The sequence below is a fragment of the Ascochyta rabiei genome, chromosome 11 (genome assembly GCF_004011695.2).
Source record: "Ascochyta rabiei chromosome 11, complete sequence".
Lineage (NCBI taxonomy): Eukaryota > Fungi > Ascomycota > Dothideomycetes > Pleosporales > Didymellaceae > Ascochyta > Ascochyta rabiei.
This window is the reverse complement of record NC_082415.1, coordinates 1288360-1307042: the sequence shown is the minus strand read 5'-3', so window position 1 is coordinate 1307042 and position 18683 is coordinate 1288360. Positions and strand designations below refer to the sequence as shown.

General features: G+C 52.8%; 9 protein-coding genes across 9 annotated transcripts, besides 4 other annotated features; 5 read left to right on the top strand and 4 right to left on the bottom strand.

The window, feature by feature from the left end:
• Positions 1 to 474: 474 nt before the first annotated feature.
• Positions 475 to 2539, top strand: EKO05_0007023 (Alkaline phosphatase; the record flags this gene model as incomplete). Its single annotated transcript, XM_038940657.1, has 4 exons — positions 475 to 912; positions 984 to 1184; positions 1241 to 1489; positions 1544 to 2539. The coding sequence occupies 4 exons, from the start codon at positions 475 to 477 to the stop codon at positions 2537 to 2539; spliced, it is 1884 nt and encodes a 627-aa protein (XP_038797549.1).
• Positions 2010 to 2018: a tandem repeat.
• Positions 2019 to 2042: a tandem repeat.
• A 1844-nt stretch (positions 2540 to 4383) lies between the features above and the next one.
• On the top strand, positions 4384 to 5067 carry EKO05_0007022 (uncharacterized protein; the record flags this gene model as incomplete). Its single annotated transcript, XM_038940760.1, has 2 exons — positions 4384 to 4704; positions 4756 to 5067. The coding sequence occupies 2 exons, from the start codon at positions 4384 to 4386 to the stop codon at positions 5065 to 5067; spliced, it is 633 nt and encodes a 210-aa protein (XP_038797548.1).
• Positions 5068 to 5486: 419 nt separating this feature from the next.
• Positions 5487 to 6274, bottom strand: EKO05_0007021 (uncharacterized protein; the record flags this gene model as incomplete). The annotated part of the gene is made up of 3 exons (XM_038940641.1): positions 5487 to 5906; positions 5968 to 6082; positions 6135 to 6274. 3 exons carry the CDS (start codon positions 6272 to 6274, stop codon positions 5487 to 5489), a joined length of 675 nt encoding a protein of 224 aa, XP_038797547.1.
• Positions 6275 to 7314: 1040 nt separating this feature from the next.
• On the bottom strand, positions 7315 to 8171 carry EKO05_0007020 (uncharacterized protein; the record flags this gene model as incomplete). Its single annotated transcript, XM_038940667.1, has 2 exons — positions 7315 to 7513; positions 7576 to 8171. The coding sequence occupies 2 exons, from the start codon at positions 8169 to 8171 to the stop codon at positions 7315 to 7317; spliced, it is 795 nt and encodes a 264-aa protein (XP_038797546.1).
• A 631-nt stretch (positions 8172 to 8802) lies between these two features.
• EKO05_0007019 (40S ribosomal protein S22) lies at positions 8803 to 9416 on the top strand (the record flags this gene model as incomplete). The annotated part of the gene is made up of 2 exons (XM_038940902.1): positions 8803 to 8935; positions 9157 to 9416. 2 exons carry the CDS (start codon positions 8803 to 8805, stop codon positions 9414 to 9416), a joined length of 393 nt encoding a protein of 130 aa, XP_038797545.1.
• Positions 9417 to 10235: 819 nt separating this feature from the next.
• EKO05_0007018 (uncharacterized protein) lies at positions 10236 to 14216 on the top strand (the record flags this gene model as incomplete). Its single annotated transcript, XM_038940791.1, has 4 exons — positions 10236 to 10243; positions 10357 to 11624; positions 11672 to 12999; positions 13050 to 14216. The coding sequence occupies 4 exons, from the start codon at positions 10236 to 10238 to the stop codon at positions 14214 to 14216; spliced, it is 3771 nt and encodes a 1256-aa protein (XP_038797544.1).
• Positions 12154 to 12189: a tandem repeat.
• Positions 14217 to 15011: 795 nt separating the features above from the next.
• On the top strand, positions 15012 to 16040 carry EKO05_0007017 (uncharacterized protein; the record flags this gene model as incomplete). The annotated part of the gene is made up of 3 exons (XM_038940683.1): positions 15012 to 15753; positions 15815 to 15893; positions 15947 to 16040. 3 exons carry the CDS (start codon positions 15012 to 15014, stop codon positions 16038 to 16040), a joined length of 915 nt encoding a protein of 304 aa, XP_038797543.1.
• Positions 15488 to 15547: a tandem repeat.
• Positions 16041 to 16196: 156 nt separating the features above from the next.
• EKO05_0007016 (uncharacterized protein) lies at positions 16197 to 17288 on the bottom strand (the record flags this gene model as incomplete). Its single annotated transcript, XM_038946280.1, has 1 exon — positions 16197 to 17288. The coding sequence occupies one exon, from the start codon at positions 17286 to 17288 to the stop codon at positions 16197 to 16199; it is 1092 nt and encodes a 363-aa protein (XP_038797542.1).
• Positions 17289 to 17491: 203 nt separating this feature from the next.
• On the bottom strand, positions 17492 to 18106 carry EKO05_0007015 (uncharacterized protein; the record flags this gene model as incomplete). The annotated part of the gene is made up of 1 exon (XM_038946279.2): positions 17492 to 18106. One exon carries the CDS (start codon positions 18104 to 18106, stop codon positions 17492 to 17494), a length of 615 nt encoding a protein of 204 aa, XP_038797541.2.
• Positions 18107 to 18683: the final 577 nt, after the last annotated feature.

Genomic DNA, 18683 nt, shown 5'->3' with positions numbered 1-18683 from the left:
CGTCCCGCGTTGTCATCTACCAATGAAGTTGGAGCCTTCGGTCCACGTTTCTTGCTGATTCCAGGAACCCCCCCCCCACAACGACTATGCGCGTTCGAGCCATAGCCGAAGAGGTCTTGATCCACAGCAAATCAGGATTGAGTTATCTCCGCTGGTGGATTGACGGGACGCTTTCGTCTCCAGTCTGCGCAGCTGTCGCCCCGGCTTTAACTCTAGCAACCTGGCCCACCGTGCCAGAACCGAGATATTTGATTGGTATCGTGATCCGTGAAGTCTTCATAATGCTCCCGTTGCCGCAAAAATGACGCGTCGATGCGGAAAACAGACTGGGCAACGGCTCATGGAGCATCGCGGAGCTTAGAAACTCTGTAGTTCTGGAAGGATTACAAAAGGCCCAGCGTGCCGGTAGCTCTACTCTGTAGGTTGGGTTGACCACGGTTCTGCTATCTGCTGTCCTAGAAGTCGAGCTCCATCATGAAACTTCAGCTTCTATCGTTGCTGCCATTGGCGTCGACCGCCATTGCCAGCTGGTCGAAGAACCTGAACTATCGTTCCCCGTCTGAGCACCATCCCGGGCTCGGCATCTCCATCCATCGAGTTGTCAAGAGGAACGACCCACAGTCCAGCTACGATACCGCATCCTTGAACTTTACTCACGGCGTTGCGTCTGGCGACCCGTACCCGAACAGCGTCATATTGTGGACTCGTGTTGCGCCGCAGAGTGACAACTCGCAGTCGAACTTGACGGTCTCTGGATATGCTTCACTTTACGACCATGATAACGAGAAATATGTTCACGTATCAAAGTCGCCAATCTGCGTCGAGTACAAGGTCGCGTCAGACCAGAATCTCACCAGCACGGTGGAGTCTGGCAAGGTTTACACTAGCTCAGACGTCGACTTTACTGTAAAGGTACGATGAATACTCAACGATCATAGCTAGACAGCAATCGCCCGGTGGAAATTGAACTAACAATATTCCAGGTTGAAGCAAAAAACCTGAAACCGTACAACACTTATTACTACCAATTCAACGTCTGCAACTCGAGCAACAAGAGTCCACTCGGACGAACAAAAACAACACCAAACGCGGACGACGACATCACAAATGTCTCAATCGCTGTCTACAGTTGCGCGAACTACCCATTCGGCTTTTTCAATGCGTACGGCAACGTTGCCCGAAAGGTTCGCCACCTAGCCAGCATTTTGTGTGTACTTTCTGCTGACACTATACCCTACAGGACTCAGTGGACTACGTAGTTTTCCTCGGTGATTATATCTACGAATACGAGAACGGCTACTATGGCTGGGGGAACAGCCTGGGACGTATTCCTCTGCCCGACCGCGAGATTTTCAGTCTATACGACTACCGCAAGCGTCTGGCTACCTATCGCACCGACTTGGATCTTGTCGAGAGTCATCAGAAGTTTCCTTGGATCCCTGTATGGGATGACCACGAAGTAGCAGACAACACCTACCGTGACGGTATGGTAAGTACAATTAGGCTCTCAGCATGTTTTCAAGTGGGATACTGACGCCTTCAGGCTGAGTTGAACAACACAGAGGACTCTTTCATTAAAGATGGTGTAGGCGTTGCTGTAGATCAACGTAAGATGAATGCCGTCCGCGCATACTTCGAGTGGATGCCTATCAGGCAAGTGGACATGGACGACAATCTCCGTATCTGGCGCTCGTTCTCCATCGGCAAGCTAGTCGACTTAACGATGTTAGATACTCGGCAGTACGACCGCTCAATAACTGATCTTTACTGGAATACCGACTACGTGCACGAAATTTCCAACGACGCAGGACGATCACTCATGGGCTCCCGCCAAGAGAACTGGTTCTACAGAAGTCTTTCAGAGTCGGCTGAGCGCGGTGCCACCTGGCGAGTGATAGGCTCGCAGATCGTGTTTTCACGCGTAAACCAGTCAGCGGCCTATGGCAACGATAACCCTTTGAACTACGACGCCTGGGACGGATATCAAGCGAACAGGAACCGCACTCTGAATCACCTATACAGCAACAACATCAACAACAACATCTTTCTTGCTGGTGACAGCCACGCTTCCTGGGTCAGCGACCTTGTCTGGTTGGGCGAAAAGGAGTACAACAAGAGCACGGGTAGCGGAAGCATTGGTGTCGAGTTCGCCGGTAGTGCTGTGACTTCGCCATGCCCATACGGTGCAAACATCAGTCTCGCTACTGCAAACAACTACTCTTCGTGGATCCAAAACGCGAACGATGAGCTCCAATGGCAGGACCTGTACTATCGTGGATACTTTGAGCTCCACTTTACCCACGACAAGGTCGATGCAAACTTCTTTGGTCTGCCGACTGTTGTTACCAGAAACGGATGGGAGATCCCCATTGCGAATTTCACCGTCCTTGCTGGCGAGAACAAGCTGCAACGACCTGTGGCAGGAGGAGTCGTCGAAAGTGGAAGTCTTAAATTTGGAAAAGTCGTGCAGAACAACATCACTCTTGATACAAATAATGGCACATGGTTTGTGAGCCAGGCCAACTTGGAGGTACTGTAAGAGGATGAGCTGGTGCTGCGGGCTATTCGTCACCAGTCGTTAGGCTCTCAATATGTACAAGCTGACGATTGAATTCTCATTGAATGAGAACTGACAGGTGTACTGACAGTCAGTTGTCACATCTCATATCTTGCAAAACATGTCCGTCGTCTTCAGTCCAATGAACACGTGGAATTGCTGTAAGAATCGTCGGTGTCTTCCCAATACACTCAATACAACCCTTGTGGTAGCCGTGACAGGACGGAATGGAACCATCCCCTGGCCTGCTAGCTATCGACGTTTGCGATCAATAGACTGGAAAGCTGAATTATAAGATTGCAACCTAGAAACGCACAGACCAGATTCCGAACCAACATATTTACAAAGGTAGTGCGAGATTAACGTTACGTTTCCAGCCTCCTGCTGGGCAGGGGCAAACGGTCGCTCGCGTCAGAGGACACTACCATAGTCGGCATGATCGCGGGTACCTTCATTTACAACGTCGCAATTGTCCAGACACCTTTCGACAATAGTGTACTACCATGGCACCCAGAACTGTACGATTCAGCGGCCGCCTGGTGTATAAAGAATCACTCACTTACTCATGGCGGTCTATGTACGTAAGTGCAGTCACGGTGGCCTGCCTGGGTACAGCACAAAATCCCTACTTCACCAAGCGTCTATCATGAGGCTGCACCTTGCAGCAGCATTCGAACTCTCTACATCTTTGCCATGCTGCCGATTGCCGTGGTTTCGTGCGGACAATAGCCCGTCTGTAAAAGTCTTGGCCGACAAGGCGTTGGTGATGTCATTAGATCACCAGTCTTTGAGAATTGAAAATGAGGATTGTCTAGCTGCCGGCCTGCTTTTTGTTCGTTAGACTTGGCTCTCAGCACACATCATCTCAACATTGTCGCGTTTTCCCACGGTGTATGCGCCGCCTGCAGCAAGTCTGCTTTTCAACCGTGGTGTGGGTTGAAGTCCAGGCCTAGCCAAGCCTTCCCCGCGCCTGTAGCTTTGGTGTCTCTAATGACAGAAGCCCAGGACAGGGTTCCTCTGGATGCGGGCCTGCCAAGAGGATCAGAGCAAGGCTACTGGCTCTCCACCTCATGTCCACCCATACACAGCCACTTCAAAATTCATGTTAAGGCCAAAGGCGGCAACATAGCTTCAGCGCTTGTCTCGTCTGGGACTCGATAAAAGTCAGGGCTTCGCGCTTCTGGGTAGCAGACGCTACGGAACTCTTACTATCCGTACCAAGTCATCTAGGCGATACCTTGGAAGGCGATCATGACTTAGAATAACACAAGCTCAATAGGCTTCCCACCTGGAAGGACTGGGTTGTCTGCATCCAAGGCCAAGGTAAATTATTTTTGGTTCCCAATTCATTGTTATGATTTGGTGAGGTTCCAAGACTTAGTCCCTGTAATCCTCCCGTTGGCTGCACATGTGGGTATGGAGATCGTCCGTCCGGGCAGGGCGGTCTCCCAAGACCAGCCTTACGCGCATTGGACACTTACCGATGGCAATCATCGCGCTGAAATACTCACTAAGATCTACTACTGTGAGTCTCAATACAAATCACAGCAGATGTCTTGGCTTCCGAGCTGTTCAGATCTCACAAAGGCACTAAACAACGATACCAAGACCCTACGACGTTCGTCCAAGTCACGCCGTGGTACACCGACGTAGTTGAACTCATGCTGACTGCGTATGTGGGGATCATGGAACATGTAGAGAGGGCCCGCTGTTGTATAAAGCAGAGAAAAAGTACCTCCGGATTCTCATCATCAGCCATTGCAACTCTCATTTCTTTCGATCACTGAAAATAACCTTCACTACACAACAAAACACACACAACCAAGATGTACTTCTCCGCACCCGCTTTCATCACCATCCTGACAGCGGCTCTTGCCGTTGCTGCTCCTACCGCTGAGCCCCACAACAAGGTCATCGACAAGAAGACCTATATCAAAGACTGCAAGAAGGACCTTGACGACAAGTGGAACCAGAAGAACGACGACTGGAAGAAGAACGAGAAGCTCTTCTACTTCGACGCCGAGTACGTCGTGAAGGCCACACCCGAACAGGTCATCAACACCACCCAAATTCCCGCTCCTGGCCAGCCTGGCGCTAAGGGTCTTTTCAAGTACGGCATCAACATTGCCGACAACACCATCTGCTACGTACGTTCTCTTCTCCGCACAATACCTCAGTACACAGACTAACATGAACAGAACATCACCCTCTCCGGCGTTACCGGCGAGTACCGGTCTGCAGCTCTGACATCCACACATATCCACGAGGCAGTCAAGGGCCGCTCAGGCCCTCCTCGTATTGCCTTCCCCAACCCTGCTGGCCCCGATGAGCGCCGCATCTCTACTGGCTGCATAACTGGGCCCTTCAAGACTGGCATCAACGGCACAGACGGCGCTGATACTGGCGCTGCCTTCCACGTCCGTCAAATTGTTGCCAACCCTGCTGGCTTCTTCACCGACTCTCACACCCGCCAGTTTCTCCCTGGTGCTGTCCGTGGCCAGCTCGCATAAGTCTTTTCCTGCTGCGCTTTGTGAAGTTGAGACAATGGAAGGAATTGTAGTGATTGCACCAAGGTTTGCCCTGTATGGCGGTAATTGAACCCGGCTCAAGTCTCTGACTGGGCTTTTGTATATAATGAGCCTTAATTCAGCATTGCACTTGGTCACACTTGTCCCTGATGTAATTACTAAACAATACGATCACACAACTAACAGTTTTCAGCGAGGCTAGTAATTGTTGATGAAAGCTCTGTTGTTCTCAAATCATTGAAACATTGTAATATCTCGACTACTCCAAATCCTGCGTACAGGATCTACAACGCCAAAAACGCCTTTCCAAAAATGCCATCCATGTCTCAAATCGTCTCGAAAGCAAGAATAGCCATCTACCCGCTACTCTCACATCCAATCCGCCAACACAAAGAACGCACTTACGGCGCATAGGCCTTGGGGACATAACTTAGCTCCGCAACGCTCCCCTCCTCGCCCGTCTCGCCGTTCTTCCTCTGCTGCCTCGCAGCGTACTTGTCCGCGCCCCAGCACACGAAACTCAACACCATGCTGAACCCCAACAACAAGAAGGTGATTAGAGTACCGTAGAGGGCGAATCGCGATTCGCGGCAGACGGCGCTGAAGTTTGAGTTACCCATGTTGGAGGGCAGGGTCAGGTCCTGGCGCAGCGGGGAGCTGTGTTGGTATTTACACGACCAGGTCTGGATGGTATCGATGTCGGGCGTTTGGCGGTTGAGGATGTGGCCCCAGACTGTGGAGATGAGGGTCAGGAGGAGCGAGGGGAGGATACAGCACAGAGAGAGGGCGGCGCGGAGGGTGTGCTTTTGCTTGAGGTTCAGCTGTGGCTTGTGATTAGTTTCTTTCATGCGAGGCTGATAGGTTGAAATGGGTGGAGCGTACGCTGGGGATGTAGGAGGCGACGAGGAATGCAGACGTCAGGACAAGAGTTACGATGGACGAGGCGAGCAATGCTTTTGTCCCGTGAACATCAAAGTGCTGTGGCCACATGGGTAGCCTTTTGATGTCAGTATTGCTATATGGTAGATAGGCAGTGAGGATACACATACCACCACGGGTTGGAGGTCTGTTGTTTGTTGAAAACATCGAGAGTATGTGCGCTAGTACCGAGAATAGCAATGCTGAACACAATGATAAGGGCTGTGAGGATAGTTTGCGCAAGGTGGAGGGGTGCTGGGTTGATCTTCATCGTGTCGATTTTGCGATTATGTTTCTCTCTTGTAAAGACGGAGGTTCGTGGCAGACGACAATGGCGAGAGCACCAGTATAGTCAATAGGAGTTTTGAGGGATAAAGTGTGTTTGTACAGGAGTGTCTGACCCTTGAAACAAATGAACAACGAAGAATAGCAGTTGCCCTTGTGTGCCTGGATAATGGTGATTTGAGGGGGGTTGACCATGCTTTAAAACTCGACGGTCGCAGTCGTTGTTTCACGCCCACCAATACCCCATGTGGGTATTGAAAGTCCCAAAATAACCACTTCGAGGAACAGAACTGACGGTCATCTGTCTTGCCGCTTTCCTAGGCTCTGCGGCTGGCGATGCTGTTGGTACTCCTCGGCGCGTAGACGCATGTCGGCACCAAAAAGGGATGCTTTAGCTTACAGGCTGCAGCCGATTTTGCCGGAAGGGGACATTTTGCATGGTCTTCACTTGAAGGCCAGAGGAACAGCCTGCTATTCGTCCACTGGATCATGTTTGGATGTGCAGTTAAGCACAATGGCTGTCGTGTCGCTCGGGATGTAGCACAAGCTAGGATGCATTTAGTGGCAAGCATGAAAAGCATTCGAATTTCTGGCGAATGAACTTCGCCCAACGACTGTCTGTGAGCATGGTGCAGCTTCTGAAACCAATCGATGCATGGGCAGCGCTTCGAGGGGTGTGTACAGGGGTATGAGGTTCGGCGCTTAGCGATGAGTGGGCCTTTGGCGCTGCCGCGTAGTGATTGGCTGAGCGTACAGAGAACAAGAGTCGCACCAAATGTAACATTAAGCCTGGAGTAGTGGAAGAGTGTATCTTCATGAAGATGTTCCAATAGAAATTCTGGAAGTAAAGGTTGTAAATATGGTGTGACCATCGTTGTCCCTTCTTATAACCAGAGTTGTGTATCGAGTGTTCATTCCAAGTCAGTAACGCCTTGCTGTGCTCAGCGTGATCATGCTGAGACCAGAATTCAGCCGGACGCCCGCATTGCCGCCCTTGAACAATTGGAGTATAACCAGCTGGTGTATCTATAGTTGGCCTGTGATTCCGCCTCCACTTCCGCCAAACCATCTCCGCTTTCCAGAACTTTGCGGCGCAGGCTGCTTTCCTTTCTTTGCGGCCTGCAGGGGATGGTCCTTCTCCCACTTTTCGTCGGCTTTAAAGGCAGTCATTGCGCTTTCGAGATTATATCCAGCTTGCTCGAGGTAAAGGACAGCGACATCGTATCTACGCTCTGGTCAGCTCTCTATAAACCTTGGCTAGCTGTGCACATCCACCAGGGTACCTACTCGGCAACCTTGCATCCTACCATAAACTTCCTCAGTTTAGTCTTCTTGACCTCTTCCTCTTCGCCTTCCAGTGGGCGAGGACTGAGACTAACTCCGCCCTTGTAAAACTCCCCTGGTATCAGTACGGTTCTGCGCGCTGCTAGAAGATGATCTGCAAACATCTTGTTCGCACGGCGCAATGCATCTGGAGGTACGCCATAGGCCAGCGATAGCGATGCTATTGTATCGTTGTTCTGATCGACAAAGTGTAGGACATCGGGTGCATTTTCTGTGCTCGTCTTCTTCTCGCACGGCGGTTGCAGCGCATTGTGTGCTGTGTAGGGTGGCAACTCATCATCCGCTTGACCATCGGCGTGTGGCGAATATGTAGGAGGGTCGCGTAGGCCTTGTGCTGGCAACGCGGAAGGACCGGTCGATATCTGGCAGAAGGGACAATAGCTTGCAAATCGTGGGTTATCGGTCAAGCAGCGGGCGCATATGGCACGACCGCAGCACTCAAGCCGGCGCTCGAACTGCGTTGGCTTCTCGGTCTTCTCATCGTAGGTCGGTGGAATGGACGATAGCAGCGTAGCGCAGGTGCAGCAAGCTTCAGACATGTTGAAGTGATGCAAAGGAAAGACTTGACGCTAGGAGATAGGATACTTGTGGAGGGACTTGGGAGGCAAACGCGGGAGATAGCACGTCATGACTAAGAGTGTCAGGGACTCGCGAGGGCACGTGAGGGCGTGTCTATGGTGGCGAACATCGAATTGGATGTTACTGATGCGTCGCATACACGGTGCATGGGTGCGCACGCCGTTTACATGGATCTGACGCTCGCTGCACACAGAGGTGGTAAAGTCCAAGGTTCAGGGTCGTGATGGGGTTTGGCAGGAGCCGGGCGCACAGGCCATCGCGCCAAGGCCACTTGCTAGCCGAGCGCGAAATTGCACCCACGTCGAACTTTCCATCGCAGGACACGCACGTCTCTCGCTATCCCACCCGCGCCCTCACGAGGTATGTTGTGTCTGTTCCGATGAGTGCCCTTCAGAGAGCCAGGGGAAGCAATCGCGCTCGTCCGCAAGGATGAGCCTGACACTGCTCCTCTCTGCGACAAGAGCTGAAGAACCCTCCAAAGCTGCTGGCTGAGGGCACTCTCCATGCTCTGGCATCTGGAGACTAACCACAATTTCTGCATAGATACCTCAGTCGCCCCTCGCCATTGAGAATCTTCGATAAATCGCCAAAATGGTCAAGACTTCCGTCCTCAACGATGCGCTCAACGCCATCAACAACGCTGAGAAGGCCGGCAAGCGCCAGGTCATGATCCGCCCTTCCTCCAAGGTCATTGTCAAGTTCTTGACCGTCATGCAGCGTCACGGTACGTCGATCTCCTTCTTTGTTGCGCATACATCTGGTTCTTCGCCCCTCTCTCCGGGCTGATAACTTCCCAATGATCCTGTCTTCTCTACGGTCTTTGGGCTTTAAGTGTCCGGTATATTAACTGCGGAGAACTTACACATCCTCGGAACCCTTCCATGATGTCCGATGTTTAATTTTGCGCAACATATCCCTTCTTCACAGACCTAACGTTTGTGTCAGGCTACATTGGCGAGTTCGAAGAGGTCGACGACCACCGCAACGGCAAGATCGTTATCCAGCTTAACGGCCGCATCAACAAGACCGGTGTCATCTCCCCCCGCTACAACGTCCAGCTCCGCGACATGGAGAAGTGGGTTGTCAAGCTCCTGCCCTCGCGTCAATTCGGTTACATCGTCCTGACCACCTCCGCCGGCATCATGGACCACGAGGAGGCTCGCCGCAAGCACGTTGCTGGCAAGATCCTCGGTTTCTTCTACTAGACTAGTTTTGGATTGCGCGATGTAGAGGGATGCATATACCCGGGCTTAGCTAGGCAAGAGAATTGTTTGGCTAGGTATCCATCACGGCCATGCTAGACGAAGGAATGACCAAAAGTTCATGACAGTCCAAACGTGGTTTACTATGACGCGTGTATGCTGCGTGAAATATGCTATTGGCGGAGTGACTGCATCTATGTAGTCATGTCATCTCCACGCTTTCAATCAATGCTGACAGCACACGACTACTATCCAAGTCTGTACATTGCCGGCTCGGTGTAATAGGAATAAGCTTCAAATTTAGCAGAACTCGGTGTCCGTATTGAAAGTCCCCTTTAGCACGTGCACGTGCTCGACACGTGTCGTAGTCCCGTGCCAGCTTTCTTTGTACTTGAACGGGCAGCTATGGGCGGCCAAGTTGGTAGGTCGAGGGCCAGGGCTCCGGATCTCAATGAGCTGTCACTGAAGGACCGAGTGCAAGGCTGTGGCCCTGTGGTGCGAGTTGAGAGCACCGGCGCATGTGCGCCAAATCCAAGTGGTTGCTAGAGCGGTTTTCTGATAGGCCCGAGACATGGGGGTTGAGGCCCCTGACGTACATAGTCGAAGCCCCGCCACTACTGGACGAGTACGAGCTGGTGAGGTGTGAAGCAGACAAAAGTCCAGCACCTGGCCCAACCGGAGAATCAGTAACATCTATACACACCTATGCCTTCCATCCTGTATACCTGATTCCCCACCCCGACTACCCCTCTATCCTCCACATTTAACCAGGCGGCGCTTCTTGGCCGGCAACGGGCGCCCGCTGCGTCCAATCACGGCACCATGGAAGGGTGAGTGCCCTCCAATGCCACAGGCTCACGTGCTGTGCGACGGCGGGGACAAGCCCATGTCAGAGCCCGGTCGACTCTGGCCGACTCTGGCTGACGCTGACCTTCACTCGCAGGCACAAGCGCTCCAAGTCGCAGAACGTCAAGCACATGCTGAAGCGCGTCACCTCCAAAACGGAAGGCCCCCCGGCGCCGCCGTCTGCAGAAGGCAGCACCACCAACACGGCCGGCAACTCGCCGCCCAACTCGTCGCAAGCTTCCCTGAGCTCTCCAGTGACGAGCCACCAGCGCAGCCTCTCCAAGAAGCTGCCTGCAAATATGCCCGCCGCCATGTCGACGGCCGGCGGCTCCAGTGAGGGCAACGGCAGCAGCGCCCAGCAGCACCCCGCAGCCCCAGCGTCGCCTACGATCAAAGGTGGGTCGATCGAGCAGTCGGTCAAGCTGTTCCGTGTCTTCGAGTCGCTGCGCAACGGCGACACGGCCGCCATCTCAAAGGCTATCCGCGAGCAGTCGGCGCCGGGCGACAGCGAAGGCGGCAGGCCGTCCCTGCAGCTGCCCAATACGCGCACCGAGGGCACTTCAATTCTGCACCTAGCCATTCAGTGCGCCGAGCTGCCCGTCATCGAGTTCGTCCTGTCCAACGCAACAGCCACGCCGGACTCGCCCGTCGATGTTAATGGCCGTGACCGCGACGGCAACACACCCCTCCACCTTGCAGCCACCCTGGGTCGCGCTCCCGTAGTGCGAATCTTGCTCGATCAAACGGGCATCAACGACTCCATCACAAACTACAGCGGCCAGACCCCTCTAGACCTCGCTCGCACCCCAGACATCTTCCAACAGCTGCAGCTGGCCCGCTCCATCTTCATTGACACAAACGTAAAGAGGATACAGCAGCTGGTGGGCGCTGGCGACCTGGACACCTTGGAGACAGTGCTGCAAGATGCGCGCATTCAGAGCACACTGGACGTCAACGGTGGGGAGCTCTCGACCGACCCTGTTGTCATCGACGCTGGTGGCACGCTACTACACCAGGCAGCCAAGAACAAGGACGTGAAGCTGGCTCAATTGTTGCTGCTGAACGGCGCAGACCCGTTCCGTCGTGACCGTAAGGGCAAGCTTCCACAAGACTACACCAAAGACGACCGCACGCGTGCCATCTTGAAGCGCTCACCCGCCGCCGCCGCCGCTCAGCGAGGTATCCAAGAAAAGACCATTCTTGCTGGTCAACCGCAGCCCGGAGCTTCGTCTGAGAGTGGCATGGGCTCCAAAGAATCGCGCGAAATGAAGGGCTACCTTAAGAAGTGGACCAACTACACGAGCGGCTACAAGCTACGATGGTTTGTGCTGGAAGATGGTGTGCTCAGCTACTACAAGCATCAGGGTAAGCTACTTACAGATCGACTGTTGTGCATGTATTGACCTAGGCAGATGACACTGGCTCTGCATGCCGTGGCGCGATCAACATGCGCATCGGCACGCTTTATATGGATCCACAAGACAAACAGCGCTTCGAGATCCAGGGCAAATCTTCAGTCAAGTATCACTTGAAGGCGAATCATCAAGTGGAGGCAAAGCGCTGGTACTGGGCTCTGAATAACGCCATTCAGTGGGCCAAGGACGAGGCTCGCGAAGAAGAGAAGCGCGCGACACAAGACCAACAGGCGTTGAAGCAAGCTAAAGTGGAGCTACTTTCCAAAGAGGGCGATTCTTCGAGCCTTAGCAGCTCGAGAATGGCAGGATCCAGGAACTTGGTTCCTCCCTCCCCCAACAACCTGGGTATACCGCTCACCAGCATCGACACGTCGCGTACCGCTGTGTCGTACACAGAAGACCCTGGAAGCGCATACGAGCCTAGTCTTGGTGCTCATGAGTTGGGCAGGTACTCCAGCCATCTCGGCGCTCCCACGGTTGATGACGATGATGACGATGACTTCAACGACGACGACAGTAGTCGTGAAGCGAAGCCGCACAACAAGGATGCGTTCAATATCACAGCTCAGTCCGCGAAGCTCCAGCTCGACCTGCTGACTTCAGTCTCTTCTGCGTTACAGGCCGAGAAGGCTAAAAATCCTACCATGCAAATCGCTGACCCTGCTATGCTGCAAGCCTTAGTCTCCTATGAGTCCGCCATCGGCAACCTCAAAGGGCTGATTGGGGACCTGCTACGTATATCGAGGGACCGCGACGCTTACTGGCAGTATCGCCTTGACCGCGAGGCCAATGTACGTCGCATGTGGGAAGACAGCATGGCGAAGGTCGCTCGGGAGCAGGAAGAGCTCGAGCAGAAGATTGGCGAGTCTGAGGAAAAGCGACGCAAGACGAAGAAGGCGTTACGAGAAGCTCTCGAGGACTACGAAGGACCAGGACCGGCCAACAAGGACGTGGACGAGTTTGTCGAGGCGCCTGAAGATGGCGCACAGCAGCAAGAGCTGGCCCGACCAAAGCCTAGCTTTTCTGGCCAAGTCAAAAGGAAAGCTACTCTTGCTGACCTTGCAGCGGATATCTCCGACTCTGAATCGGAAGATGACGAGGAGTTCTTCGATGCTGTAGGCGCTGGCGAGGTCGAGGTTGTAGAGATGCCTGGGCTGCACCAAAGCGAAGAGACAAAAACACCAGATGCACCATCTGTTGGCACTTCCGGAGATGTCTTTGAACAGAAGCTTGCCGAGATTGCCACAGGGTTCAAGGGTTACGAAGACGGGCCACGACAGAAGCTCGCCATGGATGCTGATGACAGACCCAAGATCTCCCTCTGGGTAAGTTGCAAACCCGCCAACTCAGAGTTGCAAAGACTGACCATATGCAGGGTATCCTCAAGTCTATGATCGGTAAAGACATGACGAAGATGACACTGCCTGTGTCCTTCAACGAGCCCACGTCGCTTTTGCAACGTTGCGCTGAAGACATGGAATACACTGACCTCCTTGACATTGCCGCTGAGCGCGCTGACTCTAGCGAACGGATGCTTTACGTTGCTGCCTTCGCTGCCTCCGAGTATGCCTCGACTATTGGCCGCGTCGCTAAGCCCTTCAACCCTCTCCTTGGCGAATCGTTCGAGTATGCTAGGCCGGACAAAGGCTTCCGCTTTTTCATCGAACAGGTCAGCCACCATCCACCCGTCGGCGCTGCCTACGCAGAAGCGGCAAAATGGGACTATTACGGCGAGTCTGCTGTCAAGTCCAAATTCTACGGCAAGTCGTTCGACATCAACCCACTTGGCACCTGGTTCCTACGCCTCCGCCCCACCGCGAACGGTGGGAAAGAGGAACTGTATACCTGGAAGAAAGTCACATCCTCTGTTATTGGTATCATCACGGGTAACCCTGTCGTCGACAATTACGGTCCTATGGAAGTCAAGAACTGGACCACGGGCGAAGTCTGCCAACTCGACTTCAAAGCCCGTGGCTGGAAAGCCTCGTCCGCATACCAAGTCGTTGGCAAGGTACTCGGCGCCGATGGTCGCGTTCGCTGGTCCATTGGTGGTCGCTGGAATGACAAGATTTATGCGCGCTTCACACCCGGGTTCGAGGACGCAGACATTGACAAGGGCGGCAAAGCAAGCAAACACGACGATAACAAAGCTTTCCTCGTCTGGCAGGCACACGAGCGTCCCACAGGTATCCCATTCAACCTTACACCTTTCGTTGTCACGCTTAACGACATCAACGACAAACTGCGCCCTGTTGTTGCGCCGACTGATACGCGACTGCGACCTGATCAGAGAGCGATGGAGGATGGAGCCTACGATTTTGCAGCGACGGAGAAGAACCGCGTTGAAGAAAAACAGAGGGCCACGAGGAGGAAGAGGGAAGAGCAGGGCGAGGAATTCGTTCCCAAGTGGTTCACAAAGACGCGGGATGCAACCACGGGTGAAGAGTTTTGGGAATTCAATCACCAGTACTGGAAGGTCAGAGACAGCGTTGCTAAGGGCGAGTCGACTTGGGATCAGCACGGGTTAGAAGACATTTTCTAGGGATTGAGTGGTTGAATTTGGATACTGTACTAATGAATGCCACGCACACGTCAAAGTTTGTGCACGTACAACGTGGTTCCAATTGCCGAAAGGCGTCCAAGCAACCTTGTGGGGAGCTGTGGATCCCAGAGATGGCATGACGTATATACATATGCAGGGTCTGCTCTGCTTTCAACCCTGTTTTCCAAAATGTTCCCTCCGTGTCCTTCTAGCTAGCAGCTTCGTCCGTCAAAAAAGGCTTGAAGAGATGCTGTTTGAGTTAACTGCGCCACTCGTACCGGCACTAAACGCGCTTGTCAGATATGGCTGGATTTGAGAAGCACACATGCCCAACGGCCCGTAGAAGTGCTCACTGCTAAGGCAAACATAGCGGTTCTCCACGCGGTATTCGGGTTTCCGGGTTCTTGTGCTTATGTCCGAGGCTCAGGCCGAGCGCATGAATGTACTTCGTACGAGCCGCTTACGATTTAGGTGCAGGGAGCAGATTGATGACCTGAGATCGAATGGTATAGGCATGGGATCAAGGTGGGGATAACTTCCTGGCATCTACCGACATTCCCACATCCTTCCCATTTGAGCTAGCGTTGGGCTGTTGGGCATCTGCGCTAGTCGACCCATTTGAATGGATCGACTATATCATAACGTGTAGAGTATTACATGTATCATCTTGATGCTCAAATGTATATCTGAGAGTCAAGGTCACAATCACAACCATACAATAAACAAAACCCGATTGTCCACAGAACGATAACGAATCTCCAGCACTATCACCAACGAGATACAGCTCCTTTCACCATGGCATCGGAACAAGCACCTCCCCTTCCACCCGACTCAGGATACGACTTTGTCGGCATGGCCAACCTGCACAACGACATATACCCAGCCATCGACGCTACATCGAATCCAACACTCAAACAATCCGGAAAAGTCGTCCTCATCACAGGAGCAGGCCGCGGCATCGGCCGAGCCATTGCACTACAGTACGCACACGCCTCGGCCAGCACGATCATCCTATGCGCGCGCACCTCATCCGAGCTAGACGAGGTAAGCAGCGCGATCCAGAAAACCAACAGCAGCGTGCGCGTGCGTAAAGAAGTGTTGAGCGTGACCGATGGCCCGGCCATCAAGAAGCTCGCTGCGAGCGTGTGCGACCAAGAGGGAAGGCTCGACGTCCTCGTCAACAACGCTGGCATGAGCTGTTCCTGGGCGCCCCTGGCTGATACGGATCTGGAGGCGTACTGGACTGTGTTGGAAGTCAATCTCAAGGGTCCGCTGCTGTTGCTGCATGCGTTTCTGCCGCTCCTCGCGGCTACGGCGGCGGCGCAGGCTGCGCACGTTAATGTGGTCAATGTTACGTCTGTTGGCGCGGTAATTGTTTCGCCGGGTGGGAGCGCGTATGGCGTTAGCAAGTTGGCGCTGCAGCGTATGAGTGAGTTTGTGGCTGCTGAGTATGGCGGGAGGGGGGTCAATGTTGTGGGGTTGCATCCGGGTAGTGTGGAGACCAAGCTGTCGAGTGGCGTCGAGGAAATCAAGCCCTGTACGTTTTCACTTATAATGATGTTGTCGTGGTGAATAGGGCACTTTGCTAACAGAGATAGATTTGATTGATACAGCGGAGCTTTGTGGAGGCTTTGTGGTTTGGTTAACTTCTCAGGAGAGGGCGTGGTTGAACGGAAGGTATGTCATGGTTGTTAGAGTACATGTGCAAGAAGAAATTGACCAAGCAATAGGTACGTATCTGCCACATGGGACGTTGGAGTCTTGGAGAGCAAGAGAGAGGAGATTGTGGATGGGGACAAGTTGAAGATCAAGTTGGTTGTGTGAAGCACAGATGTCCTCAAAAGAAGATAGAAGAAAAAAGGACTCAATTCATAAGCACAAAGCTACCCCTGAAGTACACCTAGCCAAGCCGAACGACCTTTGTCGAAAGGTACAGGACAGATTTGAGACACACGCTGCACTCACTGCCCACGCTTGATCCTACTCCCCCTTCGTCACTGAAACATAAATGACCGCAAAAAGCACAACCCCCGCAATCACACACACAGGCGTCCAGATTCTATAGGCTCGCTGCCTCCTCTCTTCTATCGCCCCCCTCGAAATCCCTCTTTCCGTAATCTCAGTCTCCAAACGTTGACGTTCCTCCACACGCCTCCGCTGCTCGACGGCCTCTCCATCGTGCGCTAGACGAGGAACACCAGCTGATGAAGGAAAGTCGTTCATTTCGATTGCAGCTGCGACATTAGTGGGCGGAGTGCGGATCTGCAAGGTTCGGGCTAGGCTGCGTTGGATGCGGGCGATGGTTGTCAGAGCAGGGGGTTCCTCACGTGTCGGTAGCTCGTCCGGAATATGCTCTCCAAGTTGGACCTGTCGGCGCGGAATGGTATGATTTGCTGCCATAGTGGGTGTTGGTCGCGGGTACAGTGCGGCACGGAGTGATGAGACGGAAGGCTGGACATGGAGATCTGGCGTTGATGGGAGGCACGGAGTTCCAGTAGAGCTGGGGTGAGAAGTGGGTTGTACTACAGTAGTTTCGTTCGCGTTAGGGCTCTGTGCAGGTAATTCAAAGTCGAAGCCCCCTTCTGTTGGAGCGAACGCATATGGAGGAAGTGCGGCATTATCGGGGATAGATAGCGACGGCGTGATGACATCTGAGAGTCGAGGAGTAGAATCTCCCACACGAGGGATTGGCTCATCCGCTGAGAGGCTCAGAGGCGTATATTTGGGTGGTTCGGAAGACGCACCGGGACAAGATGAATGGGAGACGGGAAGGACACTGCTTTCTGAGCTTCCAGCGTAGATTCCGAAGCCTGGACGGTCATCTGGTCGTGCGAATGCGTTTCGAGAGGGTCTGATGATGGATTGGGTAGCAATATGTTCCTGTAGAGTATCCGGGCTTGGCTCTGGGCTCGACTCGACAGGGCCTGGTCTAGGAAGTGGTAACAAGCGTGGGGTCGATCCGTCAGTTTCGTCAGTTTCGGGACCCTGAGAAGCCTCAGTATGACTCTCTAGCCTTTTGACAGTTTTGTTGCGCTTCTCGAGAAGAGTTTGTGGGGGCTGAGAGCTGCTCATGTCGACGATGTTGTTAGTTGTGAGGAACGAGAATGGGAGTAGAGCATTTTGTACCCTATGGATTTGTTTGCGACTACAGAAACAAAGGCAAAGATTGTACCAGATGGAATGTGAGGACGAGCTTGGAGGAAGGAGTGTCCTGTATCGACAGGAGACCAGCAAACATGGAAACAATCACGCGTGCGATGAAAAACTCAAGAAGCTCACAAACTGCCCTCCATTGTCCTCCTCAGATTGAGGTAAACGATCGGTAGATGATCGACCCGTTTACCTGGGTTCCGTCGCGAAAAGAACTCATCGTTCAACTCGGTGCTGACTTCGAACTCGATGTGTGCACGGTTCCTCACAACGGCCAGAGGAAAGCTTTTGCAGCACGGTTCGTCGATAACGCTTTCGTGATCGTCATCATACTTGTTGTGATCCAATTTCGTGTTTGTGGAAGAAACAGCCCGAACGCTGTCGCAGTACAACACCTCAAAGACTTCTGTGAAATCCATGTCCTCTGGGCACGATTCGTCCACTGAATGATGCACAACATTATCAGGTATAAAGATGATCTCTTGCCCCCCGTCGCGTTCCTCGTGATTTTCGGCTTCCCAGAGAAGCTCTACGACTACCTCGTCGGGGCGGTACTGCTGTTGTACGGGAGAGTCACAAGCCCGTGTACGTGGTATCAAATACCTAAAACCCAAATTTTCCGGTTTCAAAAAATTTCCTTCTCCTGGAAGAGTCGAGCCAAAGTAGTCGGGAAGTGCTTGATGATCGCTACTGAGATCGCTTGGCACAAGAGGACCAAATAAGCGTTTGCTGAAGAGCATGATTGCGTGGCTGAACATGCTGTTTGACATAGCATCAACCGCATCTTCACTCCTTTGAGGCTCTTCGTGTTTGGTGGTGAGTCTTAGGATTCTACGGATTGCGTCCATGCTGTCAGTGATGGTAGGCAAATTCACAAATGTGATAGATGGCATCGATGTGCTTTTGAAGTGCTTTGATGAGCACAGGATGGGAACTTAGCAAGCGAACTTATGCACAAGCTTCTTCTAGTCATTGTGATTTTGTCTCAAACATTGTCTCGAATGTGCACATGGTGTTGAAGTTTTCGAGTGTGTGAGCGAACAATGCAGCAATGTTTTGAGTCATTGAGCAGCTTAGGCGCACATTTGATCATGCGATCGCTTCCGGCTGCACGACGAAAGTTTGCCCTTCCCATAAGTAAGCCCTCGATTCACGGTCCCAGTGCCATAAAGGAAGGCTTCATCGGAGGTGACGTGTACATTGACCCTTCAGCTCCATTGTTATTACTCAGCAGCTTGCACAGAGATGGCTGAAGTCTTGTGGTGTCCTTTCAAGTGCAGACTAGTAGAATATCTCCTTTACAATCAGGGACCGTCG